The sequence below is a fragment of the Mustela putorius genome, unplaced genomic scaffold (genome assembly GCF_011764305.1).
Source record: "Mustela putorius furo isolate JIRA1106 unplaced genomic scaffold, ASM1176430v1.1 tig00000275_pilon_pilon_pilon, whole genome shotgun sequence".
NCBI lineage: Eukaryota > Metazoa > Chordata > Mammalia > Carnivora > Mustelidae > Mustela > Mustela putorius.
In genome coordinates this window covers 27,793,558-27,805,308 of record NW_025421341.1, presented here as the reverse complement: position 1 = coordinate 27,805,308, position 11,751 = coordinate 27,793,558, and the positions used below count along the sequence as shown (strand labels likewise).

Below are 11,751 nucleotides of genomic sequence, written 5' to 3'. Positions count from 1 at the left end.
CCATTTTCATTTAATAATGACAGTTGATGATTCTATAAAACATTTGATTCCAGAAGTAGTATCACAGAAAACTGAGTAGCTGGTAGGTTGTGAGTTCACAACAGAAACAAGGGATTCTATTACACCCTGGAAATTTTCGGAATGCTCCCTTCTCTTCAGTCACATAGCAATATTCTAGAACTGTGGATTGATATGAAATGAAAGATACAAAGAAAAGCTCTGTTCTGAAAAACAAACCCCAGAATGAATAAGTCATGGAGATCCTTTTCCTCTCTGACAGTCTAACTCCCCAGGTGCTGAAAGATGGCCCAGAGAAGAGTGACATCTATTGTTCAGGAAGGTTTATGGGTGGGATCCACCAGTCCTGCTGAGTAGACTGTGCATTCGGTCCATGAGCAAAAGGTGACCTCTCTCCCCAGAGGAGCAAACCAGGGCCACCCGAGAAGGGGCAAATGGAAACTAACATCCATTTCATAAGGATTATCCAGGAAATGCGGGCAGAGATCAACAAGCTGAAGAAAGAGAATCAAGTCCTCCAGATGAAGCTGGCCTCAAGTAGTCAGAGAACCCCAGGCCCCAGCGGAGAATCGGAAGATGAAAGGGAAGAGGAAGTCACAGACCTTGGTAACCTCGAAAAAGCATCTGAAAAATCTCCAGCAACCCTTCACAGTGGTGTTTCCGTCGATGCAGCACCAGCTGTGCTTGAACATCAAGGTACCGAATATCCATAGCTCTTCTGGGCTGTGCCCATCTTTGCAAAGCCCTCCTAAACATTAGGTTTATGGTGCCTCTCACATAACTGCAGAAGTTGGCTTTGGTAGTGGTGAGTTCCATCCTTTTTCTCCTGGTAGATTACCTCTAAATCCCTAGGGGGAAAAATCCTTAGCATCTTCAAGCAACATATTTTAGCAACATCAAACACTATTTCCAGATCTTCCTGGAAAGGTGGGAATGGCAGGTTTGTGAAAATCAGTCACATAAAAAACAATGTGTTTTCTTCCTTCTTGACCTCAAGCCTTTAAATGTCCCATCATAGAATACTGAATGGGTGTGTGTCAAAAGCTATGCTCACTTATTAAGTTACAATATTGCACAATAGCTAAAGGTATGATTATGACAGTCAGACAATTATGGTTGCAAGTGATTGTCATTCATTATCCACTTGACCCAGAGATACTTAGGAGACATCTTTCACCTTTGTTTTCTACGTCGGGAAGTGTTAGAGTACCTACCTGACATGGTTACGGTACCTATCTCTCTGTAATAATAGACTGAGTGCTTAAGTTGACACCTGGCGAGCACACAACAAATGGCAGATGTTGTTTCTGATCCGTGTTTTATAAAGAAATTTCCTGCCCTGTGTGAATGTGTGTTGCCCATAATTCAACATCCTGTACAGGTTGAAGGCTTCAAGATGCAGCGTCAGGGTTGCTGGAAGAGAGGAGTGGAGGAGGGATGGGTGGCCGGGCGATGGACCCTGGGACGGGTATGTGCTATGGTGAGTGCTGTGAATTGTGTAAGACTGATGAATCACAGTCCTGTACCCCTGAAACAAATCATACATTGTAGGTTAATTTTTTTAAAAAGATGCAGGGCCAGTGTTTGATATATTCTAAGAATCAAATCTCTCACCTTTTGTGGGAGAAGAATATTGACTGTTAAGACTCTACACAAAGTCAGAAATCAGCAGGGCAAAAACTATGTGCTGCATTTAAATGATCAGTGCTTGCCTACATGCAGCAGGTTCAAATAAAATTGCTATACGTAATTAAATAGTCAACTCTCTTTTAATATCCTCTGTCAAAGGCTTCAGGCAATGCCATTTAGAGGTTCTGAGCAGCTTGGCAAGGGAACATGTCCTATTTGCCAGCTGGTTTCCTCTGTTCGAGAGGTCTCTCTCTAGCATGCGACCCTACATTTCAAAGCTGAGAAGAGATTCCCATCGGGGCTTTTTCCCTTTTTGTCAAGTGCAGCTCTGGATCTGAGTAGTTCTGTCTGCTGGATATTTAATAAAACTAAAAGGGTAACTAACAAGGAGGTTAGACTTTCTCCTGGTTTAAAAAAAAATAAAAAAGGAAAAAGAAAAGAAAGATAAAGATATTTGTAATACATCCTTACCCTAAAGTTTCTCAACCTCTGCAATCTTGGACATTTTGTACTGACTATCTCTGTATTTGTATGGGTCTGTCTTCACTATAGGATGTTTAGTAGTTTTTCTGGCTTCTAAATACTACATGCCAGTAATACCTGCCTCTCACCCTCTAGTCAGGAAAATGTCTTTGGAGATTCCAAATGTTGCCCAAAGGACAAAATTTCCCCCAGTTGAAAACCACGGCCTTACTCCAAGAGCAAATGACACTCTATCAAATTTATTTTCTATAAAACTTATCTTGACAAAAAACATAAGTTTTGTCTTAGTATATATTGTGGCTATTTTACAACAAGAAATACACCAGTGAAAGAACAAAAAGTATAGCATACGCTTTACACTCTTAGGGCCTGAATGCCATCAAGCTTAGGAGAGTTTAGACTATTAATAAGAGCTAAGCACACAATTGATAGCATACTCCTTCAACATATGGATGGTAACTCCCAATAAGAACGTTAGCACTAACTTTTAAAAGGACTGGTGAGGGGTGCCTGGGTGCCTCTGGGTTAAACCTCTGCCTTTGGCTCAGGTCATCATCTCAGGGTCCTGGGATGGAGCCCCACATTAGGCTTTTTGCTCAGCAGGGAGCCTGCTTCCTTTTTTTTCTCTCCCTGCCTGCCTCTCTGCCTACTTGTGATCTGTGTCAAGTGAATAAAGAAAATTTTTTAAAAAGGGGGGGGGTGCCTGGGTGGCTCAGTGGGCTAAAACCTTTGCCTTCAGCTCAGGTCATGATCTCAGGGTCCTGGGATGGAGCCCCACATCAGGCTCATGGAGCCTGCTTCCCTCTCTCTCTCTGCCTGCCTCTCTGCCTACTTGTGGTCTCTCTCTCTCTGTCAAATAAATAAATAAAACTTAAAAAAAAAAAAGGACTGGTAAAATTGGGGGGACTCTAGTTAGTTGTATCAGTTAAACACAGAAAGAGACATGATTTAAGTTTGTGCTTGGAAGCCCATTGAGTTACTTTACATGTATTTATCTGTGTCTTAAATGCAATATACTATCATTAAAGTAAGGGACATAAGTAGGAAGAACATTGGCCTGAACATGAGGACACCAGATAGCAGTCCCAGTTTTATAATACTTGGTCAATGCTGAGTAGGACACATACATATATGGACATATTTATGCTACAGCCCAGGAACACAGCTGCTTGGGGATATATAGATATAGATAATAAAGGGATATATATATTATATGCCTGTAATAAGGGGATGTCTATATTATGTATCTATAGTATATATGGGGACATATACATAGTAACAAGCAGAAGAGCACCTGCTTAGAAAGAGTCTTTGCTGGCTAAATTCTCATGGAAGCATCTGTCATAGTGGATAAGCACTTGGTGGATATGAAATCCAACCAGCATTTTCATGGATGCTGTCCTCATATATTTTTTTAAAAAATGACTCTTTAGAGGGATCCCCAGCATCACTGGACCTCCAGTTCTCTGCAATGTATTCACGTCCTTTGCTGGCAAATACACTGCATTTGGCAGCAAGTTCTGAAATTGTGCTAATGACCCCATGATGCTGTGTTGAATATCCTTTGCCTTTTATTCATAAGAAACTAAAGGATACAGACTTCAGTCTATACTTGTGAACCAGAGCGACGAACAAAAGAGCCAAGTTGCTAGTCAGTCAAACTGGAGCACAGATTCCAAATAAGAATAAACTTCCCCTTGCCATTATCAGCACAATTTCTTCAGTTGTAATTTCCTACCATTCACTTTAAACAGAATACTTTATAATCCTTCCAAACAGAAACTTTTATGATTGTCAATAGACATAAATTTGTTCTTAGACAATTATAGAAGTTATAGATGATGGCCAACGTAGTGTTTAAAGATAATTTAGGAACAGTATTTACATGCGGTTAAACACTTCGGATAGATTTGAACTTAAAACACCTCTCTCTGCCCCAAACTCTTGCCTGAAAGCAGATCTTCCACTCTTCCAAACCATAAAAAGCCAAGGCAGCCTCCACATTTTGCAATGGCCTTAATAATCTGCTGTCTGCATTCTACAGATGTGGGCAGCAAACTTAACTAAGAAAAAATTGTGTTTCTAGCACTCTTAAAACCCAAACATGATGCAAGCCTTTCTTAAACACCCATGGTAGTTCATGCCAAGGCTGTGACTAGAAAGAAAAAAGATTCAGTAAACATTCCTTAAGTGTTCCAGAAAATGAAAACCAACCCGAGGTCAGGCTTCTTCACCCCCTGGATGAGAAATGGATGTCTGGTCAGCATTAGTATGGTGTCACAGGGATTCAGACAAACTACACTCCGTAAAACAAAGCTCTTTTAATCGAAGTGCCTGAGTTACAAGGAGCAGAGAATACTCGATTCACATCAAGAAAAGAGTTTATTGGCAGACATTTACAGACAAAAATTGAATTGAAAGCCCTCACAAACAAGGCCATAAATCCCTCCATCTCTCTCAAGAACACTCTAGTTTAATATTGAGGCACCTTTGCTTCTTTCCACAGACATCCTGTGCTTTCGTCTCTCAGTCAACAGGCCTCCTCATAGTGACCATCTCAACTAAAGTTTAAAGTCAAGACACACAAATGTAGCCCAGTTAGCAGCAGCCAGTTCAATTTTTGTGATGAGAGGCTATGATGAATATGTTCTTCTACAATCTTCTAGAAGGAGAGAGAAAAAATGTCCAGCATTGTCATCTCCAGAATAGCCATGTTCTCCCCATTTTAAAGTCTTGTTTTATTATTTCTACATGTCCAGGTCTCTGTTCTAATGCTGTATCCTTACAAAGATATTGCCAACCACACTGTTAATAGAGCTTCCAGACCTCCTCTTTCATGTCTCTATCCCCTTGCCTTTACCAGCCTAACTTGACCTTCCGGGATCTGTCACTACCTGAATTTTATCACATAATGTTTGTTTATCACCTGTCTGCACAAAAAGATAGTAAGCTCTATGCAGGCAAGAGTTTTGAATGGGCCACTATCCCCATCTCTATCTCATAAAAAAGTGCCTCACATTATTTGTCAAATAAATAAATGACTAGATGTAGTTTATGTGAAAAAAATTAATCAAAAGTAATAGTTTTGCTTAGGTCATTTTAATGAAGTACTACTAATATAATATGACATCTGTGGACATCATTAAAAGTGAAATTTTCATAAACTTAAATTTTATGTCTCTTACACAGGCAATGTCATGATTGTTAGACGCTATTCCATCTCCTCACCAATTCATTCATTTGCTGCAAATGATCCCTGGAAACCTGAGGAAAGACACCCAAAGAGTGGAATTCTAGGAGCTCAGGGAAGAATTAAATCTCTGGCATGTTCTTCAATTAAGAAGCAAGACAATGAAGAAAATCTGTTTGCAGCAGATTCTTTAACCAGCACTAGTTCCAACCAAAGAACTTCTCCTGATCATGTTTTTGATAATGTAACCAGGTAATGTATAATCTGCCTCAAGTTAGAATGATTATAGGCACGTGTTATGAAAGCACTCAGGCATTTCCATTGATAGGCAAGGTCTTAGGTCGAAGAAACAAAACCAAATAGTGTCTTAGGCCAAAATAATTTCCATCTCACATGTGTATTTAGGGGGTCAAAAGAAAGAAATATTTTTTGAGATCAACTGTCACTGCCTCTATGAGCAGAAGACTTCATCGGTCTGCCCTTAGTCATCGAGCACTAATGACTGTACTCTGAGCTGGCCGCCAGTGATACAAGATTCAGCAAAACCAAAACGTTACGTTTAAAACTTTCATTCCATGACAAAGACACACCAATGAACTATCACTCTAACAAAAATACTTCTCAAGGAAAAGACACACTTCTTATAGGAACTGAACACAGAAATCTTCTCTGAGAGACGACTGTTCTTGAGGGGGAAGTGACCCAGTGGCTTTTGGGTGGTATACAAAAATCATTACTCAAGAGGGCCAAGAGACAAAGAGAAAAGGAATTTGTTTTTCAAAATCCAGGAGCTGATGTTTGGGGAGGTAGGCTCAGTCTGTGAAAAAGAGAGATTTAAGAAGACATTTGAGAGATGGGCGGGAGTCTTCTAAGAGGAAGGTCAGATGGTGACGTCAGGAGTGGATAGAGCCAAGGGCCCCTTTCAGAACAAAACTGTCACTATCAAGTCTAACTTATCCCCTCTATAAGGCTAGAGCATGACCTCCCCTCTCCCACATGCTCCACCCCAACTTCCAATTCCCAGTTAGGCCCTGACTTTTTAGGGAGAGTCTCTACATATTTGTCTCCTTCAAGGAGAAAAAGAGGCCTGGGTTCTCATGAAGAAGAGAAAATGGAATAAATGGGGTGCAGAGAGAATAAAGAAATCATCACGCTCAGCAGTGACAGGAAATCAAATCAAGAGATAACCGTGATAGCCCTTCAGGGATTCTCTTCAATATTGGAAAGAGCACTGGACCTACCACATGATACAGGACACAAAGGCTGAGCCAGTTTCATTTGGATTTTATAAGACAGGATGAAAATTGTGTTTCCCTTACAGAAAGTGCTATTACAGGAACAGAGAGAGTAGCCTGTGTCCTGAAGGACAGCTGCATATAGTCACGCAGGGGAAAATGGGAAGATCACCTCAGGTAGAGCAGGAAAGACAAGACAGAAGGAAGCACGACTATGGGGAAAACCAAAGTAGTCAAGTGAGTGAGGGTGAAGGAGGGAGCACAGACCATCATAAGAGGACTTCCAGGCAAGGCTCACAAGTGTGTGTTTTGTCCTGTACTTACTGGAAAACTAGTACAAAATGTCTTTCTGAAAAGTTTTAAAATGCAAAAATATTCAGGAATGAAAGTTACAAAGATCACTGTTTTACTCTGCAAGAATTTTGTCACTTTTTTTCAGATATTTTTATATATTAAAGGGAAGAGATGTTACTAACAGAGAGAAAAATCCTATATCTCTTTTCCCTGGTCCTGCCAATGAGCACGTGGGACCATGAGTTTTTGCTTCTATCCTTTTGACCTATTTTTTTCTATGCCTTCATTCTATTCATTCATTCATTCAACAAATAATCCTGGAGGCATGTTATGTGCTGGGTAGGAAAAAAAAAATTGTCAGAAGTCCCTGCACATTCCTTTGTACAATGATAATCCATAAATAAGACAATACATAAAAGTATATCATTTGTATTAGATGGTGATATGTATGAAAGAGAACATCAAACCAATTCAAAGAGAAAAAGAAGGGTCAGAGAAGCAAGCATTATTGAAATTGTATATATGGTCGCTAGGAAATACCTCACCATCTGAGTGAAAAGGGAAAGCATTCTGAGGATTTCTGGGTAGGGAAAACTTTCCACGAATTGAGGACAACAAATGCAAGAGATGCTGAGAGGGGGTGCATGACTGTGTTTGAGGAAGGGAAAAGAGGCTGGTGTGGCTGGAAGAGTGAGCAAGCAAGAGAACAGGGGAAGATGAAGGCAAAGCCCTAGGGGGGACCTTCTACTCCCCTCCAATGATTCTAGATTTATCCCAAGTGCACTGAGTACATAACATATTCTTTTCATTAAAAAAAAATAAAAATAAAGATAAAGGATCATGTTGGGAGTTCTTCTTTAAAAAGATTGTAGGAAAAAATACAGAAAATAAAAAGACCAGGTTTAAGGCTAAAAAATATGATCAAGGAAAGAGATGATCATTTCTTGGCCAAGGTAGTAATGGTGGATGTGATTGCTGGATATACTTTGAATATGGAGCTCCTAAGATTTATTGGCAGAGCAGATGTGGGACATGGAAACAAGAAGTGTATAACCAATCACTGTGTGTCAATGACCATGTGTTTTGTTGTTGTTGTTGTTTTGTTTTTTAAGATTATATTTATTTATTTGTCAGAAAGAGAGAGAGAGGAAACACACAAACAGGCAGAGAGGCAGACAGAGGCAGAGAGAGAGGCGGGCTCCCCACCGAGCAAGGAGCCTGATGCGGGACTCAATCCCAGGACCCTGGGATCATGACCTGAGCCAGACGCAGCAACTTAACCCCCTGAGCCACCCAGGCCTCCCGATGACCATGTGTTTTTAGAGGGAAGAAAGAGGAAAGGCAAAGATGTATCTTTTGCTAAAAAAAAGATATATATATGTGTATACATATATATACACTGAATGTTCATCATAAAAAGGAATGTCTTTTGTTTTGAAAAATTATATATATATATTACATATATATAATATATATATATGTAATATATATATATCTCCAAATGCATATATATATATCCAGTTATATAATGGAAATAAATATTCAGTATAATAAGAAAATTGCAAATTACAAAGTATAAATGCAAGATTCAAAGTAAAAAAGTATAAAAAGGAAAATCTTCCATAACTTACTGTCTGAATAACCACCAGGTAGATATCTTCCATAACTTACTGTCTGAATAACCACCAGGTAGATTTTGATGCGCATCTATCTTTCCAGTCTGTGTCTGCCTATTTTGAAATTGTGCAGTGCACATTATCATAATGTTTTATTTTTTGCACTTAATCCATTACATTCTCACAAACCTATCATGTTGAGAAATACAGTATTATTAATTTTCATAAATTTCACATTATTTTCTGTGATTGCTTGGGAGCCTAGCCAACATTTATAATGTATTATTTTTCTAAAACAAAATGTTTTCCAAATTCCAAGCTGCCAAGGAATAAACTATTTAGAACACAATCTATTGGTAATTTAGAATCTACTTTAATGGGAAAGACTGAGCCAATTGCAGGTTTCTGTGAAAACAAGAAAGTCAGTAATGGCTTGAAATCAACAGCTGGGTTGGCATAAAACCCAGTCAATTGCAGAGAACTGTTGACAAAAACGAAGCGTGTATTTTTTTGTTATAGCGTTTTTTTAATTTTGTCTTTTACATCCTCGGTGATTAACTAGTCAAGTAATGTGTCATTACATTAGCCCACTAATTTTTTTGTAAATTCATTTACTTTCTAATAGTTCTTAAAAATTTTTTCAAAAGATTTATCAAGAACCAATTTGTTTGAACTGGCTTTTGAAGCAGTCAAACATCGTACCTAATTTGCTTGTGAGCCTTTTCATTATTATACCAAGAAAGTGTTTTACAGAATAATGCCAATGTCAATATTTCTAAGAACAAATGCTCTCCAAAAACCAGAGACAGAATTTTAATTTTTCCTGATTTTCAGAGAAACTAGAACCTAGAAATCTAATGTCCTGCATTTAAGAAAAAGCTTAAGATTAAGAGAAAGCATCCATATGGAGAATAGCATGAGACACAGAAATGTTGAATCACTATGTTGTCTACCTGAAACTAATGTAGCATTGTGTGTCAACTATACTCTAATTTTTAATAAATTATAAATTAATATAAATATAAATTAGTAATAAATCACTAATTTAATTAGAAATGCTATATTATTCATTTTGCAGATAGAAGAAACCAGATACATTAAGTTCATACACCATTGACTCTTGAACAACACAGATTTGAACTGTGCCAGTCCACTTATGTATGGATTTTTTTCAATAGGTACAGTACAGTACTGTAAATGTCCTTTCTCTTCCTTATGATTTTCTTAAGGAACATTTTCTTAATGATTGCCCTTCACTTTCTTTTCTCTAGTGTATTTGATTGTAAGAATATGGTAAATAATAGATACAACATACAGAATATGTCTTAACTATTCATGTTATTGGTAAGGTCCCAAGTCAATAGTAGGCGATTGGAGGGGAATCAAAAGTTATGTGCAGATTTTCCAAAGCCCCAGGGCTGAGTGCCCCCAATCCCTGTGTTGTTCAAGGATCAACTGTACCTTTTCCTTTTCATATCAAAATGTTAAGAAGGCAACCTCTGAAATCAGATGGCTAAAATCTCAACTGCATCATTGGCCTTAAAAAAAGTTATCAGTCTGTTTTATATAATAGTTCATTCTTCTGTAAAAAAAAAAAAATGAAAAATTTAAAAAAAGGAATCACAATAACATTTACCTCAGAGTTTTTGTGAAGAATAAATGAGATAGTCAAGTGAGAGCTAATAAATGACAGAGCAGTTATTATTTTATTGATTCCAACATATGGAACCACTGACCTTCCTCCCAAGGGAGGGAGCAGATGTGTTCCCCTCGATGCACACCACTATATGCCACTCAGTGAAATGATTGCCTTATCTAATACAAAGAAAGAGGAACAGAGAGAGGACAATATTGGAGAAAAGGCAAAAATTTCAAACACTATTCTTTTTACTTTTTCCTGAGAACGGTATATCCTAATTTATGTCAAGATTCTATATAACAATTAATCCCTGAGATGACATGATTCATTGCTGTCTTTCCTCTCTCCCCTTTACTGTTTAGGTGTGATGGATATTCCGTTAATTCAAAGTCTATAATTGCTGACTGATCTGGATTATAAAATAATTGCCTCAAATTTCTGCTTCATTTCACCTGAAGATTTCCAATGTGAAAGACCCTTCACCTGAGACAATATGATATTCTTTAACTTTAAACATCAAGAGAATAATCTTCCCTCAATTGTTTTAAATTTAGGTTTCATCAACATCCTTCATTGGGTTTAATCAAAAGCCAATTCCAATATATTTTTTGTATTATTGTTGAATAACTAAACAAAATATATTATGATATGTTTCAAATGAGTTTTTAACAGTTTAGGCAATCTTTGGTGGCTTAGAAAAAAAGTAGATGTTTAATATAAAGGCTCACTAAAAAGTCTTGCATATCTTCTTCTTATTCTGCTTTCTTTAGGGACAAGATAAAGACAGTCAGTTTCCAGTTACCCATGGACTTGTCTTCATATTCCAAAAATTCAAGTTCTTTGAAGTGTTCACCAAATCGGACCACAAACGAGCTAAGTACCATTGCAGAATAGGCTGCGTGGGGTGATGAAATTTAAGAAACAGCTGATTCCCAAAAATGAGAACACTTAGGCCCCTCTGGGTCAGTGTCCTCCTCTACAAAGAGCTCTGGAAAGATTCCCAGTAAGACACACAAAATGCTTGGCATCAGGTCAGTGGACTTGTGAATGGACTTGGCCAAGAAATGGAAGTAATTTCTTTATGTCATTGTCGAATACTAATGTTGATTGCTGTACAGTGACTATTGCAGTCTCTCTATGCAGCAATGAGCAATTAAACATAATTAAATTAAATTGCATGGTAGTGTTCAGTAGCTGCCTTCTGTCATCAAGCAATGCCACTGTTTACATTATAAGTGTCCCTCTCCAGATGAACTTACAACAAATATAGGGGGAAAAAAGTTCTTGTTTTGATTAATGATATAGAAGCAAGAATAATTATCCTTTTAGTTAATTCTTGGTTGATATTTCACTGATACTAATTCATTTCATCTTTTAATATCCTATGTCACAGGCATGGGAGCACAAACACAGCAGACTCCCACAGCATCCATGGTGGGCTCAGAGCAATTGTGGGTTCACTAATGACAAAGCTTAAACCTGCTTGGAAGGAGAGCAAAAAGGCTTCAGATGATCATTATTTAGGAGTTGGAAATCTCAGAATTCCTTCAATTCCTGAACTTCTTTTCAGAATATTTCCCCATCTTGGTTTACAGCAATCATAGTCAAATACCAATACCCTTTTAAAACTAATATCTTGTATACTAA

The 11,751-nt window shown here is 37.9% G+C and overlaps 1 protein-coding gene across 1 annotated transcript; it reads left to right on the top strand.

The window, feature by feature from the left end:
• The first annotated feature begins 230 nt into the window (after window positions 1-230).
• On the top strand, window positions 231-11,161 carry LOC101675133 (putative coiled-coil domain-containing protein 195). Its single transcript, XM_004762918.2, has 3 exons — window positions 231-714; window positions 5,320-5,572; window positions 10,875-11,161. Exons 1-3 carry the CDS (start codon window positions 453-455, stop codon window positions 10,996-10,998), a joined length of 639 nt encoding a protein of 212 aa, XP_004762975.1. The 5' UTR covers window positions 231-452; the 3' UTR covers window positions 10,999-11,161.
• Window positions 11,162-11,751: the final 590 nt, after the last annotated feature.

What these genes read in the sequence shown, in the direction of transcription:
- LOC101675133 (XM_004762918.2), top strand. Translation starts at nt 453, where the DNA reads ATGGAAACTAACATCCATTTCATAAGGATTATCCAGGAAATGCGGGCA. An exon ending in AGCTGTGCTTGAACATCAAG is followed by an intron (nt 715 to 5,319) that starts GTACCGAATATC and finishes TCTCTTACACAG; the next exon opens with GCAATGTCATGATTGTTAGA. An exon ending in GTTTTTGATAATGTAACCAG is followed by an intron (nt 5,573 to 10,874) that starts GTAATGTATAAT and finishes TGCTTTCTTTAG; the next exon opens with GGACAAGATAAAGACAGTCA.